The following is a 20465-nucleotide window of genomic DNA, read 5'->3' as shown; positions in this document are numbered from 1 at the left end:
ACTAACAAATTTATTTGAGCATAAGCTTTCGTGTGCTACAGCTCACTTCATTGGATGCATAGAATGGAACATATAGTGAGGATATATATATACATACAGAGAACATGAAAAGGTGGGAGTTGCCCAACCACCTCTAAGAGGCTAATTAATTAAGATGAGCTATTGTCAGCAGGAGAAAAAAAAACTTGTGGTGATAATCAAGATGACCCATTTAAGACAGTTTGACAAGAAGGTGTGAGGATACTTAACATGGGGAAATAGATTCAATGTGTGTAATGGCTCAGCCATTCCCAGTTTCTATTTAAGCCTAAATTGATTGTATCTAGTTTGCATATTAATTCAAGTTTAGCTGTTTCTTGTTGGAGTCTGTTTTTGAAGCTTTTCTGTTGCAAAATTTCCACTTTTAAATCTGTTACTGATGGCCAGAGAGGTTGAAGTGTTCTCCTACTGGTTTTTTAATGTTATGATTCCTGATGTCAGATTTGTGTCCATTTATTCTTTTGCATACGGACTGTCCGGTTTGCCCAATGTACATGGCAGAGGGGCATTGCTGGCACATGATGGCATATATCACGTTGGTAGATGTGCAGGTGAACGAGCCCCTGATGGTGTGGCTGAGGTGATTAGGTCCTATTATAGTGTCACTTGAATAGATATTGGGACAGAGTTGGCATTGGGCTTTGTTGCAAGGATAGGTTCCTGGGTTAGTGTTTTTGTTCTGTGGTGTATGGTTGCTGGTGAGTATTTGCTTCAGGTTGGTGGGCCTGTCTGTAAGCGAGGATAGGTCTGTCTCCCAAGATCTGTGAGAGTGAGGGGTTGTCCTTCAGGATAGGTTGTAGATCTTTGATGATGCGCTGGAGAGGTTTTAGTTGTGGGCTGAAGGTAATGGCTAGTGGCGTTCTGTTATTTTCTATGTTGGGCCTATCTTGTAATAGGTGACTTCTGGGTACTCTTCTGGCTCTGTCAGTCTGTTTTTTTCACTTCAGCAGGTGGGTATTGTAGTTTTAAGAATGTTTGAATCTTATAGTTGTTTGTCTCTGTCTGAGGGATTGGAGTAAATGCAGTTAAGAACATAAGAACATAAGGTTGTACCTTAGAGCTTGGCTGAAGACAGTGGATCATGTGGTGTGTCTTGGATGGAAGCTAGAGGCATGTAGGTAAGTATAGCAGTCAGTAGGTTTCCGGTATAGGGTAGTGTTTATGTGCCCATCGCTTATTAGCACAGTAGTGTCAAGGAAATGGACTTCTTGTGTGGATTGGTCTAGGCTGACGTTGATGGTGGGATGGAAATTGTTGAAATCATGGTGGAATTCCTCAAGGGTTTCTTTTCCATGGGTCTAGATGATGAAGATGTCATCAATGTAGCGCAAGTAGAGTAGGGGCATTAGGGCACGAGAGCTAAGAAACCATTGTTCTAAGTCAGCCGTAAAAATGTTGGCATACTGTGGGGCCATGCGGGTACCCACAGCAGTGCCGCTGACTTGAAGGTATAAAGAGTGTCCCAAAATGGGAAATAGTTGTGGGTGAGGACAAAGCCGCGAATTTCAGCCACCAGGTTTGGCATGTAACTAGTTCACAAAACTGGAGGGGGTGTTGGGGAAATTCAGGGGTGCCGGGGGGGGGGGTGTACAGGGAAATCACTGCACCAGGCCCGGCCGCTTCTGACTCCTGACAGACCCTCCCTCCCAGTCCCGCTCCGCACGGACACGGCTCGGGCCGCTCCTGAGAGCTCCCCCTCCAGCCCCGCCCACTCCGCACGAGCCGCTCCTTCTGCGGGCAGGGCTGGCAGCCGGCGGACTGTGCTCGCCGCAAGGTAGCGGACTTGGAGCTTCCGTTGCTAGAAGCGAAGCCCCGCCTCCCAAGATGGCCGCTCCAGCCCCACCCCTCCCCTCGCGCAGACATTGCCTCCGGCCCCGGCCGATGAGCACGCGCGGGAGAGGCGGTCCCCAGTGACGTCACGCGCCGCTCCCGCCCGGCCCCTCCCCCCTTTCTCCTGTCGGCCCTGAAGTGCAGAGGCTGAGGCGGCGCGTTCTGGAAGCTTCGCGGCGGGGATCGTTAGTGCGGGCGGGCCAGGCCGATCCGTCTCCATCCAGAGCTTAGCAGCAGCGGGGCGCGGAGGAGTCGCCATGCCGGAGAACGCGGGGTCCAGAGCTTTCACGGGCGGCAATGGGGGCCGCAAACGAAGCGCCTACCAGGACCGGGACAAGCCCGCGCAGATCCGCTTCAGCAACATCTCCGCCGGCAAAGGTGCGGCCTGCCCGGGAGGGGCTGGGGCGGGCCGGGTGGGGCTGTAGCGGGGCTGGGGGAGGAGGGAGCGGCTCGGCCTGTGGAGGGAGGGGGGGCGGCTGGCCTGGCGAGGGGAAGGAAGGGGACTGAGGGAATCTTTCTCCCCCAGCTCCGGGCGGAGCGGGGGGAGGGTCTCCGGGGAGCGGCTCGCTCAGACTCGCTCGCTGTCCGTTTCCTCCTTCTGCCTCTGTGGGGGGAGTGTGAGGATGCGGCAGCTTCTTCCTGAAGTCGCTGATCCCCCCCCCCCCCACCCCTCAGCCCCATAGTCCGGGGGGGGGGGCGGGTCCATCACACGGACCCTGCCCCTCCCCCGCCGGCGGGGCCAGGCGCCTTCATTGTGAGTGAGTTGTGGGGCAGCCGGGGCCCTCCGCTGTCAGGCCGGCTCGGCGCTGCCCAGGCGTCTGAACGCGGTTCCGTTTTGCTCCATCATTGTGTGCGGGTTTCCTGTTCGTGTGGGCCTGACGGCTTCAGGCACAGCCGCTGGGCCAGTTCTGCCCTTTAGTGAACACAGCATGGGCCGTGTCTGTTGGGAAGAGCCTCTTCCCGCCCCGCTAGACTTGTTCGTGGTTTGTTCTTTGGTTTGGTTTTTTGCTAGTGTGGTGGTTTTATTTAAATGTAAATTTGTGGTGCCAGGACCAGAGGCTGGTGGGAGAGAGAGGCTATAGGTGGCTATTGACACAAGCCCTGGTCAGATTACCTGGAGAAAAGGCATTATAACCCACTATCAGATGAGTGAAACCCTTCAGCATTTTTAAGCCTGTGTGTCATGTAATATCGTTAGTACCCCCATTGGATTTTAAAATACTTCATACAAATCAAGTGTTGGTTGTGTTTATTACATCCCAGGGTCTGGTCTATGCTACAGAGTTTTGTCAGCAAAAGTTATGCCACTTTAATTAAAGCACTTTAATTAAAAGCACTGTTGCATGTCCACACTACCTGCTTGTGTCGACAGAGTGCCACGCTAACAGCTGTGGCATCGACACAGAGAGCAGTGCACCATGGTACCTATCCCACTGTGCAACTGGCCGCAGGGTGCTTTGGGAAGGATTTGCAATGCCTCTTGGGGCAGGTACAGCTTCACATGATCCCTGTTTCTCAATCCCATGGTTCCAGGGGCGCCCTAGTAGATTGTGAGCTGCTTTTTCAATGGAAGTGTGTAGGGAGAGCAGAGTGGTGTGTCTGAGGCATGGGAGACTGCAGGCTGGCCAACCTGTCCTGGGGGACAGGGACCCCCCTCATCAGCCCCACCTCTGCACAGCTGTCCGAAGCAGCTCCTTCTGCCTGCCTATGTGGTTCTGATTCCCTTTGAGCTCTTCCACAGCCTCCTCAGCTGCTGGGAGCAGCTCTGTGAGCTCTCCCTGCTGAAGAATGTCAAAGCAGCACAGCTGTCTGCCCCATCTCCCTTCCCCCACCCCCATCCCTCCTCCCCCCCTTGCTCCTTGCAGCAGCAGTCTGTCTGCCCCTGTGTTACTAGTGCAGGGCAGAACAGGAGCATTTCATGGTAATGATTTGCTCTTTGTTCCCCAAATGCAGCAGCATGCTCAGCTCTCAGATACTTCCCAGAGCTTTGAAAGGAGAGGCGCGCATGCTGCAGGGCAGCAAAGATCAAAACAGTGAGCAGAGTGTTCAGGGCAGGCATTGTGGGATACTGGCAGAAGCCAGTTATGTGGACAAAACAAACATCAGTGTCTACACTAATGCTTTGTCACTTTAACTTTGCAGCAAAAAGTTTTATACTTCTCATTGAGGTGGCTTTAATTTGTTGGCAAGACAGCAGAGTTTTGCCGCCAAAATAGCTTTGTAGTGTGTACACCCCTGTTTTGTAGGCAAAAGGCAGCTTTTGGTGACAAAACCTTTTAGTGTACACAAGGCCCAGGTGTTAGAATCAACCATGTATTTATGCCATATCAGTAAGTTTTTCAGACTTTTAATAAACTAGTAAGACTTTTAATAAAGTGGAACTAAATGGCTCCATGTGAGAGTTTATCAGAGTTGTTTGTCCTTTTCTGTACAGAAGAACTGATTATGTTCAGACTGTTAAAGTTTTTTGTAAATTTCCTTAGCATTTACCAGTTTTAATTTAAAGCTGAATGTCAGTGACTATTGCATAAAAGCATCTCATTTTCACTTCCTCTTCAGCGGTTGCTGATGCTATTAGAACAAGCCTTGGACCAAAAGGAATGGATAAAATGGTAAGCTTTGAGACAAGTGTCTAATTATTTTTAAAACCAATTATAAATACATAAGCAAATTTCAATGGTTTTTTACAAGAATAGTTTTCTTTTGTTTTTTTGTATTTGCTATTCATCAAGGTAACTTCTAGTTACATGAATATGTATTGATGATTGTTGTTGGAAAAGGCAATACACTGAAACTTTAATAGTAGTAAGAAGTCCTTTGGTTTAAAGGGAACATCAAATATTTTATGGATCTTAATGTTAAAAAATGTATTCTGCATCTAAGCTCATAAAGAAGGCTACGTTTTAGTCATGGGTATTTTTATTAAAAGTCACGGACAGGTCATAGGCCGTAAACAAAAATTCACGGCCCGTGACCTGTCCATGATTTCTACCATATACCCCTGACTAAATCTTGGGGGGGGGGGCGCGCGGCTGGGCGGGCTCCATGCCTCCCCGGAAGCGGCAACAGCCTCTTCGCTCAGCTCCTAGGTGGAGGTGTGACCAGCCAGCTCTGCACGCTGCCTGTGTCCCAAGCAATGGCTCTGCAGCTCCCATTGGCTGGGAACCGCGGCCAGTAGGGGTGGTGCCAGCAGGTGGTGGCAGTGCTCAGAGCTGTCTGGCCACACAGGGCTGGCTCCAGCGTTTTTGCTGCGCCGAGCAGCTTCCTCCCCCCCGTCCCCCCAAGCCAAGATCTGCAGCAGCTCTACCGCCGCCACTTCATTCTTCAGCGGCAGGCTCTTCCTTCCGAGAGGGAGTGAGGGACCCGCCGCTGAAGAGCCGGACATGCCGCCCCTTCCCATTGGCCACCCCGAGCACCTGCTTGCTGCTCTGGTGCCTGGAGCTGGCCCTGTGGCCACGCCTCCGACTAGGAGCTGAGGGAGGTGAATGTCACAGCTTCTGGGGAGCCCCCCTAGGTAAGCACTGTCCAGAGCCCACCTCACCCTGTCCCATGCCCCAACCCCCTGCCCCTCCCACACCCAAACGCCTGCTTCTGATGGGGGAGGGGTGGCCGGATACTGCCCCAGCAGTGGCTGGTGCAACTGGCCATGGGGCTGCCCAAGCTGCTCAGGCAGTCCCCTGTCCAGGTACACCAGCCACTGCAGAAGTCATGGAATCCGTGACCTCCTTGACAAACTGTCAGCCTTAGTTATAAATATGTGGTGGGTTTTTTTGGTTTTTTTTTTTTTCCCCCAGATTCAAGATGGTAAAGGAGATGTGACAATTACAAATGACGGTGCAACTATTCTGAAACAAATGCAGGTTCTACATCCTGCAGCCAAAATGGTAAGTAACTTTCAGCTTGTAAACCAGTATGTCCCAACCTGGTTGGCAGAAGAATCTAAGGAGGTACCAGATTAATTCAGGATGTTCATGGATCTGAGGAGAGGATAAATGTGGTTCTAGAAAGCTGCAGGGCACTAAAGTACACTGGTGTTGTGGCACTGCAAGTCTGCAATGCACTGAAGTTCTGCCCTAGATGCTCTTTACATGAATCTTGGGGGTGGGGACAGCCTAAAATCCAAACATCAAATGATGGTTTGGGTGTAATGCAATAATTAAGCTTTATGTACTCTGCACATCAGTGATTTATGGGAGGATTCTTAGATTCTAATTAACTGACAGTAAACTGGGCATCTTTACTCTAATTCTTGTCATAATGTCATGGGTTAAAGTTATACCTTGGGACAAGGAGATGTTGGTAACATTGCCTGTATAAATGAGCAGTGTTGCTGATCAGTCAAGAAGCAAGGAATTTCCTGCTGTATGGACCTCACAGGACTCTTTATGTTCTGTATTGTTTATACACAGGTATAAGTGGGCTAAAATATGTATTTGTACCTTTTATAACCATGGGGAAAGATATATATGCACAAAATTAAGGAGAACCAATCTGTATATTTAAAGTTAATAAGTAAAACCACTCTTTATACAATCCCCAGTGGAATATTAAATATTTTTCCTTCTTAATTAAGTACCAGTGGTGCATAAAAGTAACTGGTTCCAATAAATCATGTCACAAGTTCTCAAACTCTTTATTTAGTTGGTAGAGCTGTCCAAGGCACAAGATATTGAGGCTGGTGATGGCACCACATCTGTCGTTGTCATTGCTGGTGCTCTCTTGGATGCCTGCTCCAGACTTCTTCAGAAGGGTACGTTTTACAGCTTGGCTTTAATAAAAGGGGAAAAGGGAAGATGCCTGGAAGAGTTAATTATATATAACTGAATATTAATAAGATTGGGTTTTGGTTAATGAAAGTCCATTAATTGTATAACTTCTTAGTGGTAAAACATTGATTTGAAAAGTAACTCAAAAGAGCTTTGTTTCTGTACTTGCTAATGTCTTATTTCTGGTGGCAATCTCAAATCATTTAGCTTCATGTTTTTGAGCTCGAATCTGCTTCCAGTATTACGGATCAAGTATAGCTATTAAAGGTATTTCGAAATTTTTTATAGATAATGGTTCATGATGGGTGAAATAGTGTGGTATGAAGAAATTAACCCACAATTTGGAGCTAGGAACTCTTGCTGGGCTTTGAGCAGATCACCTGGTCTTTATTTTTTGTAAAACAGAGATATTTATTTATTATTATCAGGACTGTTGATTGGATTGATGTTTGTAAAAGACTTGGAATGTGTGAAGCAGTATAAATTCTTGCGAGGACTAGCAGTTCTGCTGTACCAATCAGCGAGGCTAACAGCATGCCAGCAGCAACCAGATGCTGTGTGAAGAAGCCATTAGAGGCTGAACAGAACAGTTTATATTCCTTGCTTCAACAGATTTTTATTTTACCCCCCGCCCCCACCACCTTTTCTTTTTTTAAGGCTTGCTTTTCAAACAAAAAAAACTTAAATCGAAAAAAGCTTGCCTCAAGTAGGGATTGATCTCTCCCTCTGTATACAGGGCAGTTATGCAGTGCCCAGTGCTCATGCTGGTCAACTAACAGGGCAGGAGAGCCCTGTCAGCTCTTAACCCTACTATCACAAAAGTATAGTAGGCACATGAGAAGTAGTCCACTGATACTGGTGCTGAACAGTGGAATGGTCTGCAAGGCAAGTCACTTTATTAAATAAGCACATTGGAATTATCAAAGGGGGATACTTATAAGTAGTCACCTATATTAAGGCAGAACTAACTTGTGAGACCTGAAGTGAACGGCATTACTGTCTGAGAGGAAGGATGTAGTTAAAACATTGGACTGGGACTTGAGAGATCTGGGTTCCGTTCCCAGTTTTTGCCATGACTTTGTGTGACCATGGGCAAGTCACTTGAATCTCTTTGTGCCCTAGTTCCACATGTATAAATTGGGGAATGTTGGTACTTCCTTACCTCAGTGGTAAATCCGCTAATGACTGAAGCACAGGGATACTGTGTTGATGGGAAGGTCATATAAATATCTGATTAGATCAAATATACAAAAAGTATGTGACTCTGTGTATAAATCTATTCAATATAACCTAGCCTAGAATGGTCCTTATTAATGTAGTATCTCTAGGTAATACTTGGATATCTCTTTGTAAAATTTTGACATAAATTTATGTGCAATACCCAGATAGCTAGTAACAGGGTTATTCAGCATAAACATGGCCTTTTTGAAAGGTAAGCTTGCAGTAATGTGCCGAATTCCCCTTTGTCCTCTCCTTAATTTCTCAAACAGCAGAATAAATATGTGGCAATATCATTTTTCAAATAAAATTATTCAGTTATCTTGAAACCTTTTGAAACTGGGGAGAAATTACCATAGCATAGTAAAAAGGATCTCAATCAAAATCTGTTTTCAAGCTCAGTAGTATTGAATTTGCATGTTTAGTGGGCAATTATAGCAGCGATTTCCAACCTTGTCTTACACCCACCCACTCCCCCTTTGTGCTTGACATCTGGAGTTATTACCAGTGTACTCTTACAGCATTCCCTGCAGTTATTGCCTTATCTTGTCAGTTTCTGTCCTCTTCTTTTTTTCCTCCTTTTCTTCCTATTTTCACATTCTCATTTTTGTTCATCCTGCCTCATTTCTTGTCCCACCTCCCAAAGGCTCTGCTCTCTTTTCTTCCCTCTTTACTGCTGCCAGCTGCCCATTCTCTCTAAACCTTCTCCCACTGCTGGTGCTAGCCAGCAATACTGTCTGCAGCCTGTCAGTTGCTATAAAAGCAAGAAGTACGCTTTACAGGAAGCATGTGTGTAACACCAAGAGCAGAAGAAGGGGATGTGCAGCTGGTATTGGCAGCCAAAGTAGCTCCTTGTGACAAGGCAAAGGGATATTGGGTGCGTCCTACAGTCGTCTGGGAAACCCCTTTGTAGGTGATGGGGCACCAAAAAGAACAACTGTTTAGGTTACTTAGGTCTGAACCCTGTTTTGTTCGTAAAGGTTTTATAAACATAATAATATATTTGTTTTCATAAGACTCTTAAAACTGATGAATACAGTTTTGTGGGATGTAAGTATTTGGGCTTCAAACACTTCAGGGAGATAATGAGAATTAATAAGTAAAATTGAGATTAGTCCACTTTCATTATTCAAGTAGAGAAAACTACAAATAATAAAACTGTTTCTGTTGAAATGTTAGTTTTAGATAATTTGTCATTATCAGTCCAAAAATCAAAGGGTATTGTAAGAACATAAGAATGGCCCAACTGGGTCAGATCAAAAGTCCATCTAGCCCAGTATCCTGTCTTCCGACAGTGGCCAATGCCAGGTGCCCCAGAGGGAATGAACAGAACAGGTAATCATCAAGTGATCCATCCCCTGTCGCTCATTCCCAGCTTCTGGCAAAAGTTGAAGCTGGGATGAGATTGTAAGTGGAATGAACCAGCTTCTAAAATTTAAAGAAAATCAAATGATAAAGTTAAGTGAACAATTAGTCTGAAAACTTGAATTTAAACTTTTAATAGGAATCCATCCCACCATCATTTCGGAGTCATTCCAGAAAGCTTTGGATAAGAGTACTGAAGTCTTGACCGACATGGGACAACCAGTTGAACTAAGCGACAGAGAAACCTTGCTAAATAGTGCAACTACTTCACTGAATTCAAAGGTAGTAATTATCCATTTAGTGGGGGTGGATGGGGGCATTATTCAGCCTAACTTCTGTGTAAATTAACTGTAATGTGTGTTCATGGGTATTGTTTTACACATTTTCCCACTCTTTGTATGTCATTTGTCCCTTTGTTCTATATTTCTATAGTGTTTAGCAAAATGAATTCTCTAGGTGCTACCATAATACAAACAATAAATACCGATCTTTTAAATCCAGTAATTCATCCATTTATTAGCTGAATTCAGATCTTCTTTGAACTAGACTGTTTTCTTTGTACAGACTTCTTTTGTGTGGTTTATATTGTTTCATATGTGCCAGATTAATAGGGACAATAGATAATTTCAGTAACTGTTCCTGGTCATCTAGCATGCTGACTTTTCATGATGCTGCAGTTGATTGATGCTGACAGAACAAGGAGTAATGGTCTCAAGTTGCAGTGGGGGAGGATTAGGTTGGATATTAGGAAAAACTTTTTCACTAGGAGGGTGATGAAGCACTGGAATGGGTTACAGTACCTAGGGAGGTGGTGGAATCTCCTTCCTTAGAGGTTTTTACGGTCAGGCTTGACAAAGCCCTGGCTGGGATGATTTAGTTGGGAATTGGTCCTGCATTGAGCAGAAGGTTGGACCAGATGACCTCCTGAGGTTCCTTCCAACCCTGATATTCTTTGATTCTATGATTCGCATTTACTCGCAACCTAAAAATTTAACTGAATTTAATCTTAGTCACATTTCAGTTCTGAAATTTTTATCTGCTATATTTAGGTAACACCTAAGATTACTAAAACTGAATACAGACTAACATGGCTGCTACTCTAAAACTGAAAGAACAGTGAAAAAAATTGTCCCCTCTTTCAGTTGGCTTACTTTGGGCATCCTGTGTGTAGTCCATTACACTATTTCCTCTGTTCTTGTGGGTTTTTCATACTGCACTGGGGAGAAACTTTTTTTTAAACAGTCATTTTAAGCCTAACTCCCCAAATTGTCAGGGAAAGCTCCCAAAAGCAGCTTACTTCTGTTTCCTAAAAAGATGAGATTTCAAGTTTACTATGTCTTTAAATGCAAAGACTATGAAGACACAATTTTCTTGTAGTTCTATTACACCTTTGAATCATACATTTATTTAAAAAATGTTTCCTCCATATCTGAATAATATTGCAGTTGATTACAAGCTTTACCTACCATATCTGCTCTCTGACCCTGTTTGCAAAATCCATGCTGTTCTTTTATGTCAAGTTAAATGTTTTCTTATTTGCTTTTTTTAATGGGGGAGGGGAGAGCCAGAGATCATGACATCCCCTGATCAGCACAGAGGAGGGGCCTGCATGCACAGATCTTACCCTTCTATTGTGGAAGTGATGTTGGTTGCCTTTGTGGCACAATCCGTCTCCTCTGCAGGGTCCCAGGGAGAGCATTCCGACACCAGAATCTATAGAGGAGGAAGGGGTTTGGGAGGGTCCACATTGGGCAGCAGAGGAGATGTATACATGGGTCACTTCCCCCGTGGGTCCTGTAGAGTCTATGCAAAAAAGAATAATACGGACCCAGGCTGTACTTTCTTTCTCTAGAAGTCACTGTGCATTGGGGAATTCATTTTAAAGGCAATTCCTTGGGATGACTGAAGACAAACAGAAAAATGTGGGGCAGAGCTCTGAGGTTCCCGTCAATGTTCTGTCTGTGTGCCAGGTCGCAACACCACTCACTCAGATTTGGTCCGGCCACCCCCTCCATGATTGGGGGTGGACAAGCCAAATTCAAGTGCTGTTGCGACCCCATGAGTAAGTGGGAAGGCTTGCTGTACCCTCTAAAGTTTGATGTGCCTACCCCCCGATTGAGAACGACTGTGCTAGGCCTGAGCATAGGTTTTTACCGCAGAAGCAATTGTTCTACCTTTTGTTGGTAACCCAGCATGTACAAGTAATACTACAGTAATAAACTACTTATTGGAAGGGAAAAATATGAAGAAATCAGATTTCATTTTCAAACTATATAGGGTTATAAGCACAAAAGAAAAGTAATGAGATTATGAATGGCTTGCTAGTGTAATTTTGAAATTGGTATTTTCTTAATTTTGATTATGCCACTGCCACTAAGTTGTAAGTGTTCTTCCGCACACTAAGTTTATTTATCTTAATTAAATCCCTTTAGGTTGTATCTCAGTATTCTAGTCTCCTTTCTCCAATGAGTGTGGATGCAGTGATGAAGGTGATTGATCCAACTACAGCTAGCAGTGTAGATCTTAGAGACATTAAAATTGTTAAAAAGCTTGGGTAAGTAGCAGTCCATATCTAGCAATTCTGTTAATTACAGTAACTTGTCCAACTTTTAAAAATTGTTTCCCTAAGACATTAAATTAATGTTTTACTACTCTTGTTTCCAGTGGAACAATTGATGATTGTGAACTGGTTGAAGGACTAGTCCTCACTCAGAAGCTGGCGAATACTGGTGTAACTAGAGTGGAAAAAGCCAAGATTGGACTCATTCAGTTTTGCTTGTCTGCTCCAAAGACTGATGTGAGTTAGCCTGATCCTGCTGAATTTAATATCTTTGTGCATGGGGATTTACATGTAATTAGACAATGAAGAAAAAAAATACTCCTTAAGGGCTTGTCTACGCTGCAGAAGCCATCGCAGTAATTCTGTCGGCTTTTGGTGTCCACACTGCCCTCCTTCTGCTGGTGGTATGCATCCTCACCAGTAGCACTTGCACTGACTGAAGTGGGGCACTGACAGACGTGTGGGACTCACAGCAGGAGCCCCTCACCTACCGGCGGGATGACAGTCTGAGCAGTGAGCCTGGCATCAGTTTCATGGTACTCTCTGGCTCAGAGCAGCAGGTCAGGGCTCACAGCTGGAGCTCTATGCTGTGAATTTGAGCCCCGCACAGGGCTCACAGCTCAGGCTGTCACCCCGGGGTGGGTGCTTCAGCTGTGAGCCTGGCACCCCGCTGACAGCTGTGGGAGGGCCATCTTAGCCCAGTATTGAGCCTGCCGGCAGTGAAATTAACATTCTTGTCAGTTTTGTGTGAGCTCAGCAGCCATGAAACTGACAAGAATGACAGCCAGCAGCCCAAGTAAGTTGCGTCACCCTAACTACAGGAACATAAGTGCTATGTCTCATGGAGGTGGAGTTCTGATGTCAGTTAGCAGGCCATTTACTTTGGCGGAAGCAGCATTCTAGTGTAGACACTGGCATAATTACATCAATGTAAACTGCCTTGTGTTAACCTAAATCTAGTGTAGACCAAGCCTAAGTCAGTTATAGTCATACATAACTTTCCTGTTCCACAAATTATATCAGAACCCCATTAGTTTTAAACTTATCATGTAGTAGTAAAAGGTTGTAACTTAAAACCACAAGTCCTTGTATTGGAACATTAAAATGTGTATAGATGCAATGGTGTATTCAGTCTTGTTTGCCTTACATCACAACTGCACTGAATTATAGAAACAGCATGAACAACAAGAAATGTACTTCTGAGCTTACATTCAATAATTTTTGAAGAAATTAAATATTTTTCTCTTTTAACAGATGGACAACCAGATCGTTGTTTCTGACTATGCTCAAATGGACAGAGTATTGCGTGAAGAGAGAGCCTACATTCTAAACTTAGTTAAACAAATTAAAAAGGCTGGATGCAATGTGCTGCTCATTCAGAAGTCTATTCTACGGTATGCTAACTGCCTGAAAAAATAACACTTCTGTTTCCTAAGTAACTATTAGATTAAATCATCGGTACTCTTCATAAGCTGAAGCTGAATTGTAACGCTAACATCAAAGGAGGAAATTTCAAAAACTGGTAGCTTCTGAATCCCCTGTACTTTCAGTGAGCATGCAGATTCTGTCACACACCCTCTGAACAATAACATACCTCTGACTTCACAATTTTTGTTGTTGTTGTTTTTTTATAAGCCAATACTGAAATTCTTCAGTGGATTTTTATTACTATGACACAAATCCTAATTATAACTAATAATCACATGCTAGCACTATTGGTTTTATAGTGTTGTGCAGTCACTTTTTAAACTGTCTTTGATTTTAGGGATGCTCTTAGTGATCTGGCGCTACATTTCTTGAACAAAATGAAGATCATGGTGATTAAAGATATTGAAAGAGAAGACATTGAATTTATATGTAAGGTAAAGAAGTGTTTTGTTTAAATAGCTGTGCTGAAGGATATCTATACCCTGTCACTACTATATAACTTAAGTGGACCATAACACCTTGTTTTATTGGAGTGGACTTTGTGACACACACACACACACACACACACACACACCCTCTCTCACTCCCTCCCTGTGTGTGTGCGCGTGCACACACACACAACACGTATGAATAAACAGGATAAATATCTCCAAAAGACTTAACTACACTCTCATTCCCTTTTATCTCCAAGAAAAATAGCAAATGGTCAGGCTTGGGTGGGGGGGGAGTAGGGCATCTATATTAAAGCCATTATGAACCAACTATAATGTATAGAAAAGTACACTAAACTGTATATTTTGCCTGTTTAACTTGTTCCTGTAGACAATTGGAACCAAGCCAGTTGCTCACATTGATCAGTTCATTGCTGATACATTGGGATCTGCTGAATTGGCAGAGGAGGTCAACCTAAATGGTTCTGGGAAGCTAATAAAGGTGAGGAACAGAAATGAACATCTTTCTTTGCTGATTATAAGATAGTAATATAATTTTAAGGGGTGGTACCTCAAAACTTGCCTGTTCTGGAACTGTATGAGAGCTGAAACTTTTAGTTTTTTCTGTAGTATGCAACAGTATTTACTTCTATCATCATTTTGTATTACCGTAGCACAGAGGACCCCTAGTCATGGACCCCTCATTGTGCTGCTTGCTGCGCAAATGCAAAACAAAAAGACAGTCCCTGTCGCTGTAGGCTTACTTGATTGTATTGACTTGGAAAGCTTAGTGTGGTTTACCAGAGCTCAGTCTGTGTTAGGTAACTGAATATGTCAAGTCTCGGGCCTTAATCCAATGTAACTTTCATTCCCTGATAATGGGTAATGCCCCAGATTTTAAGTTTCCTTACTATTTTTTGTTTTGGTTTGGGTTTTTTTTTTGGTCCAACTATGTTTTTATGTTATAGATTACAGGCTGTGCAAGCCCTGGAAAAACTGTTACAATTGTGGTACGTGGATCCAACAAACTAGTAATGGAAGAAGCTGAGCGTTCAATTCATGATGCTCTGTGTGTCATACGTTGTTTAGTTAAAAAAAGGTAATGCTTTCTATTATGTAGTGGCTTCATATACCAATAATACAGTAAACTGTAACCACTTAAACATTTGTCAAAGGCCACAGCTTGTAATTTTTTAAATAGAATTTTACTTTTTTTTGTTTTCCCCCAGAGCTCTAATTGCGGGAGGTGGAGCACCAGAGATCGAATTAGCACTGCGCTTGAATGAGTATGCTCGCACTTTGAGTGGTATGGACTCATACTGTGTCCGTGCATATGGAGATGCAATGGAAGTCATCCCATCTACACTGGCTGAAAATGCAGGCCTTAACCCTATTTCTACTGTAACAGAGCTGAGAAACAGACATGCACAAGGAGAGAAAACAGCAGGCATTAATATCAGAAAGGTAATATACAAAAGGATTATACATCTGTGATGATAAATTAAAATGTTCAGTTCTTTTTGAGCAAAAATAATTGAGAATAAAGACAGATAAAGGTTGCCCAAGTTGTAGCCCAAAACTGTCCTCCGTCAACCTCCTGTATCATTGCAACATAACAATTGAGCATTTTTATGGTCTGAGACGCCAGATAAGCAGTGCTTTTAAAAACTAATTAGAAGAACTGGTTAGAAATCTTTTCAGTTTTTTTTTTGATGGTAAATGCCCTTTTTGCAAAAATTAAATATTTCAGCTGAAAACTTCAGTTTTACTGGAAAAATTGAAATGATGACTTCTAAGTAGATGCCTGGGATCTGCAGGGAGGCCAAGCAACTCAGCTCTCCACCTCCCCTGCAGCCTGGATGCCTCTCTTGTCATCTTTCAGACGGGCAGCCAACAAGTCAAAAAATTCTGTGTTCTCCTGAAATGGAATTTTTCAGAATTTCTGTCCCATGAGAAATTTCACGGTTTTTATTTTTTGTCCTAAATGGGACAATATCTTGTTCCAAAAACATCAATTTTCCATGGGTTAGAAATTGTATTTTCCAGCCATCTTTGCTAGTTAGCAATTTATTTGTCTGCTAAAAGTCTCAGGTGCACTCAGAAAAGTGTGTGTTGTGTTCCAGACTCTGCCATGACATCCAGTGCAATGTTACTTTCAGTAGTTCTCCTTTTTTTAAAGCCATAAGAGCTAGAGTATCACTTTTTTTTTTTTAAATAAACATTTTTAGATGCATGAGCACAGGATGTAGCCACCAGGGAAAATATCTGCTCAGTCCGCTGCTGTGAGCTGGCCTATTTTTTTACACCCTCCCCTTTGCTTCCTTAGTAACTTGGAGTATCTAGCTTCTTGCCTGGGCATTGGACCGGACAGTAGCATTGGGTGGGCATAGCTTCACAAGTATCTGGTGTTGAGTGGATTTCCTGAGTATTGCGACATACATTTTATACCATAGCATTCCTGCTGGGGACTGAATGGGTTCAAATAAACTGTACATGGCCATCTGCTCATAAAGTGTTTTTGTTTTTTTTTTCTCTTTAAACTATGCTAGGCGGGGGGCTACTGGGGATAATTTACAAGTATGTTTAAATCAGATTTGTGGCATCTGCTTTTATACAAACTGAGGATACAGTTCTGGTTCTGTAGGGTGGAATTTCCAATATCCTGGAGGAGTTAGTGGTCCAGCCTCTGTTGGTGTCTCTCAGTGCTGTGACACTAGCTACAGAAACTGTCCGCAGTATTCTTAAGATTGATGATGTGGTAAGTAATATTTTTGATTATTACTTTCATGTTCTGTTTAATGTGCTGCGAATAAGATATATCCCTTATGTTAAGGATTTGTATTTAAAGTAAATATTTTACGATTATTGTATTTCATACCCTTATATTTCTAGGAGTTATATGCCATTTACATGTAATTCATCAGTCTTCTGATAACTGAAACTATGAAAAATGAAACAATCCTTGTGGGAAAACAATAACCAAAACCAAGTATTGGTAAATACAGCAGCCAGTTTAAAGTACAGAATACAAAAGGATTAGATATAGAGTGGTATCTTTAAAGTGAGGGATGTTGATAATTGTTTCCCATCCACATGCCTGATCGTGTTAACTTGTCTTTGCAGGTGAACACTCGATAAGGTGATTAAAGGAAATGGCAGTACAGGCGAGAGTACCACAGCATAGTTTGGAGTATGGTTTCTTCACAGAATCCCTATGTCAAGCATTCTCCTAAAACCCACTTAAGTTTATGTACTTTTATCAACTTAATTTAATAAAATCTCTGGTTTCAAGAGGCAAACTTTGTTTGTAAATGAAGGTGCAGTATTCTATAACTGAAACTTGGCATTAAAAACTCTCACCAGAGTAGTACTAAAACAAATTAAAATGTTACCACTTTTGCTCTGTATTAAATCATGCACATTCATTCACACTAATCCTGTTTTGATAAGTAAGAAATCTTCAGTGCAAGTTGTTAGCTTCTGTAATATCTAGTTTGAAATAATTCTCTTACTATGGAATCTTAGCAGTAACTGCAGTACCTCAGAGCTGTTTTCCTCCAAAGGTTGTCCAAAACAGAGTAATATTTCCTATCCAGAAAGCCTGACAAACATCCATCCTCTTACCCAGGCAGTTGCTACAGCCACTAGGGTGCATGGCAAGTATAGGATTGTACTGTGCCCTATAATTTCAAATGTACATTTCTTTCTGAAAATGTCTCTTCATCCATTAATGCCTATATACAAGTGTATTTCCTCTCAGTCCACAGCCCTTCAATAAACTTCATTGTAGTTCAGCTACCTAGGACAATGTCTTCTAGCTTTTAATTGCTAAAGTTTCCTTCATTAACTGCAAATGGAAATACTTACTAGTTGAGATTCTTTAACAGTAAGTTTCAGGGCCACATTCTAGTGTTTGGTCATTAGTTGCCATGGTATCTTGATAATAAACCTGCCAAACACAGCCTAATACAGGATTGAAAAGCTGATCTAATCTTGTAAATACCAATTTAGATATTTTCTAATTTTTCATGTTTTGACCTTATGGAAATATGCTGCCAAAACCAATCCCATACTGACTATACAGGACTTTGCTCAATCTTAGACTTCTTGATATTAACACCTTTTTTGATGTAGGTGCTCAACAGTTGATAAATATACCAAGCATCAATTCTTGGTTTCTGATATCCCCATTCAGCAAATACTGTAAATTGTTAAGCCAGCTTCCATATTTGATAGTTATTAAATGATGGGGGTAGTAATTAGTTACACAAATGGACTATTACCCACATTATTGTAGTGCAGCATGATATAGGAAGATGCTTCTGACTCCTGTTGAATAGCAGCAGTGTATTAACTGGTGTACAATCTCTTCTAAGAAAACAATAATGTAGCTGGATTTTAGTCCTCGCTAATCATTCAGCTAGTCTTTCTATCCCTCTCAGTGCTTCCTGCCTGCTGTGGATTAGATATTTTGTGGGATCTGGAGGCACTGGGGTGGAGGGGAGAGGAGTGAGGGCACAGCATGCTCGGGGGAGGGGAAAAGCAGGGTTGGGGCCTTGTGGGGAAGGAGTGGAGTGAGGGTGGAACACTCCCTGGCAGATTAGAAACTCAGCACCTGTGTTCCAGGCCCTGCACCCCCTTTGGGACAGCCCTGGTCCTAGATGTGGAGGATATTAAAAGCATGACTATCTTAGAGAGTATCCTCTTGTAGCTAATTGAAAATGGACTAAAATTTTTCAGGTACCGCTAGTGCTGTTTACTCCTCGGGGAATTCTGTGCCAAAAAAATTAAAAATTCTGTGCACACTATTTTAAAATTCTGCATATTTAATTTGTCAATAGCAATAGAATCACTCCAGTTTCAATTATTTTGATAATTTATTTCAAAATACTTGTCAATACACACTAGAACAAAAAAGATTCCCCTAAGAATAGAGTTAAAGAAACCCCTATGACAATCCAGTTCCAGTTGCAGGGGCCTGCATGGGGCCCCAAGACTCCAGACACCTGCACCACTTTCCTAGACCCAAGCTGTGGGGTGAGTCCAGACGCTCACAACCTACTGCATCCCCCAGAGTCCATACTTACCCCTCCCCACCCAGCCAGCTTTTTTATTGTCCCACCAGGGGAAGTGGTGTGGTGCGGCCCTGCCCTGCCCTGCCCTTCCTCCCCCTTTGCCAGAGATGTCTCCTGCGCCCTCTCCTGTTTTCAGGACAATGAGGATCAAGTCGGGTAGCCAGAGAGAGCATGTAGCCTCTATAGCTGTCATGGCCTGCAGAGTCTAGAAGTCCCTAGTGGTGGCCAGAAGCTCTGCAGCCCCAATTCTGCAGGAGAAACATGGAATTCTGCACAAATTCTGCATTGTGCAGTGGTGCAGAATTCCCATAGGAGTATGTGTTTCCAACAATTAAACAACATTCAAATCCACTACTTTTGTTCTTTTTAGGAGCAGCAAAGAGTCTTGTGGCATGAGCTTTTGTGGGTGAATACCCACTTCGTCGGATGCAATCCGATGAAGTGGGTATTCACCCACGAAAGCTCATGCTCCAAAACATCTGTTAGTCTATAAGGTGCCACAAGACTCCTTGCTGCTTTTACAGATTCAGACTAACACGGCTACCCCTCTGGTTCTTTTTAGGGTATTCTTAATTAGGTTTTTTCCTTGTGAGTGTTCACTGGGGACTTAAAGGAGCAGGGAGTTTTAGCATACCACTTCTACCTCCAGAGATGAGTTGAAATCCTTGCATGCATCAAGTATAAAACGTTTACTTTAAAAAATCTTCACAATATCACTGCTCAAGAGGCTGCTACTTTTAGAATAGAATGAGGTATTCCAACTCAGCAGTAAGGGGCTGGTAAAGGTGCAACTAGAACCCTCTACAGCATATTCCTGCCCTGTTGCTATTATGAGTGAGCATTAAAACAAATTTCCCCTTCCTCAAATATGGTTTTAGTAGCCAATATAGCACAAAGAAGCTTTAAGAGCTACTCAGGTGGCCTTTAGCCAATTAACTTCCCCCGTTGGGAATGTCACTCCAGAGAAAGAGCTTGGCCCTACCCATGTTCACATTAAATGAAAGCTGCCAGCAGGATGCCAGAACTAGACTTTCTTGCTAGCTCTCTAACCAAGGGAGCTGTGGGAATGGAGAGGGTAGCACCTTCTCTGCCCATTCCCTAACTGATCAGACTCGATTGCCAGCACCGGCACAATCACATTGCAAGCATATGGAGTGGGGACTGCACCACCATGCCATCCTTTAAGGCTCAGTAGTGCCTTTGCCTTGGTCCTTAGTGACATTCAAGATATCTAGTACTCCAGTAACATTTTGTTAGTCTGTGTGCATGCATACTTCCACTTCATTGGCATCTATACAGATTTCAAAAGGAGCCTTGTACACTTTTTATAAGGTAAATCCAACTACATACAGGTTTATATTTAATAATTTTTTTTAGTAGAGGCATTAGCAGCCTGCTGCACATCCTTATATTCTACACCAGTTAGCACTAACGCACGGGGTGGGTTTTGCAAGTTACAACACTGGTAGCCTTAAAAGGCCATACTATTCTGGGGCTCGTTCGGAATAAGTTTTTTAAAAGGCCAAAACTAACTGGGTTCAAAAAAAGAATTGGGTAAGTTCATGGAGGATAGGTCCATCAATGGCTATTAGCCAACCTGGGCAGAAATGCAATGCCATGCTCTGGGTAATCCTGAGCCTCTGACTGCCAGATGCTGGGACTGGGTGGTGGGATGGATCCTTTGATGACTGCCCTGTTCTGTTCATTCCCTTTGAAGCATCTGGTAGTGGTTACTGTTAGAAGACAGGATACT

The 20465-nt window shown here is 43.2% G+C and overlaps 1 protein-coding gene across 1 annotated transcript; it reads left to right on the top strand.

The window, feature by feature from the left end:
* The first annotated feature begins 1958 nt into the window (after nt 1-1958).
* On the top strand, nt 1959-16936 carry CCT4 (chaperonin containing TCP1 subunit 4). The gene is made up of 14 exons (XM_039531845.1): nt 1959-2247; nt 4429-4481; nt 5664-5753; nt 6511-6619; nt 9358-9500; nt 11651-11772; nt 11883-12015; nt 13033-13172; nt 13544-13640; nt 14029-14139; nt 14606-14736; nt 14867-15101; nt 16282-16395; nt 16761-16936. The coding sequence occupies exons 1-14, from the start codon at nt 2127-2129 to the stop codon at nt 16773-16775; spliced, it is 1614 nt and encodes a 537-aa protein (XP_039387779.1). The 5' UTR covers nt 1959-2126; the 3' UTR covers nt 16776-16936.
* The last annotated feature ends 3529 nt before the right edge of the window (nt 16937-20465 follow it).

Source organism: Mauremys reevesii, linkage group 3, assembly GCF_016161935.1.
Source record: "Mauremys reevesii isolate NIE-2019 linkage group 3, ASM1616193v1, whole genome shotgun sequence".
Classification (NCBI taxonomy): Eukaryota; Metazoa; Chordata; order Testudines; family Geoemydidae; genus Mauremys; species Mauremys reevesii.
This window is presented reverse-complemented; position numbering and strand designations above follow the sequence as displayed.

Bases quoted from the DNA above. Each gene is read 5' to 3' on its own strand.
- CCT4 (XM_039531845.1), top strand. From the start codon at position 2,127: ATGCCGGAGAACGCGGGGTCCAGAGCTTTCACGGGCGGCAATGGGGGC. The intron at 11,773-11,882 runs GTAAGTAGCAGT...TCTTGTTTCCAG, and splicing joins AAAATTGTTAAAAAGCTTGG to TGGAACAATTGATGATTGTG. The intron at 13,173-13,543 runs GTATGCTAACTG...CTTTGATTTTAG, and splicing joins ATTCAGAAGTCTATTCTACG to GGATGCTCTTAGTGATCTGG.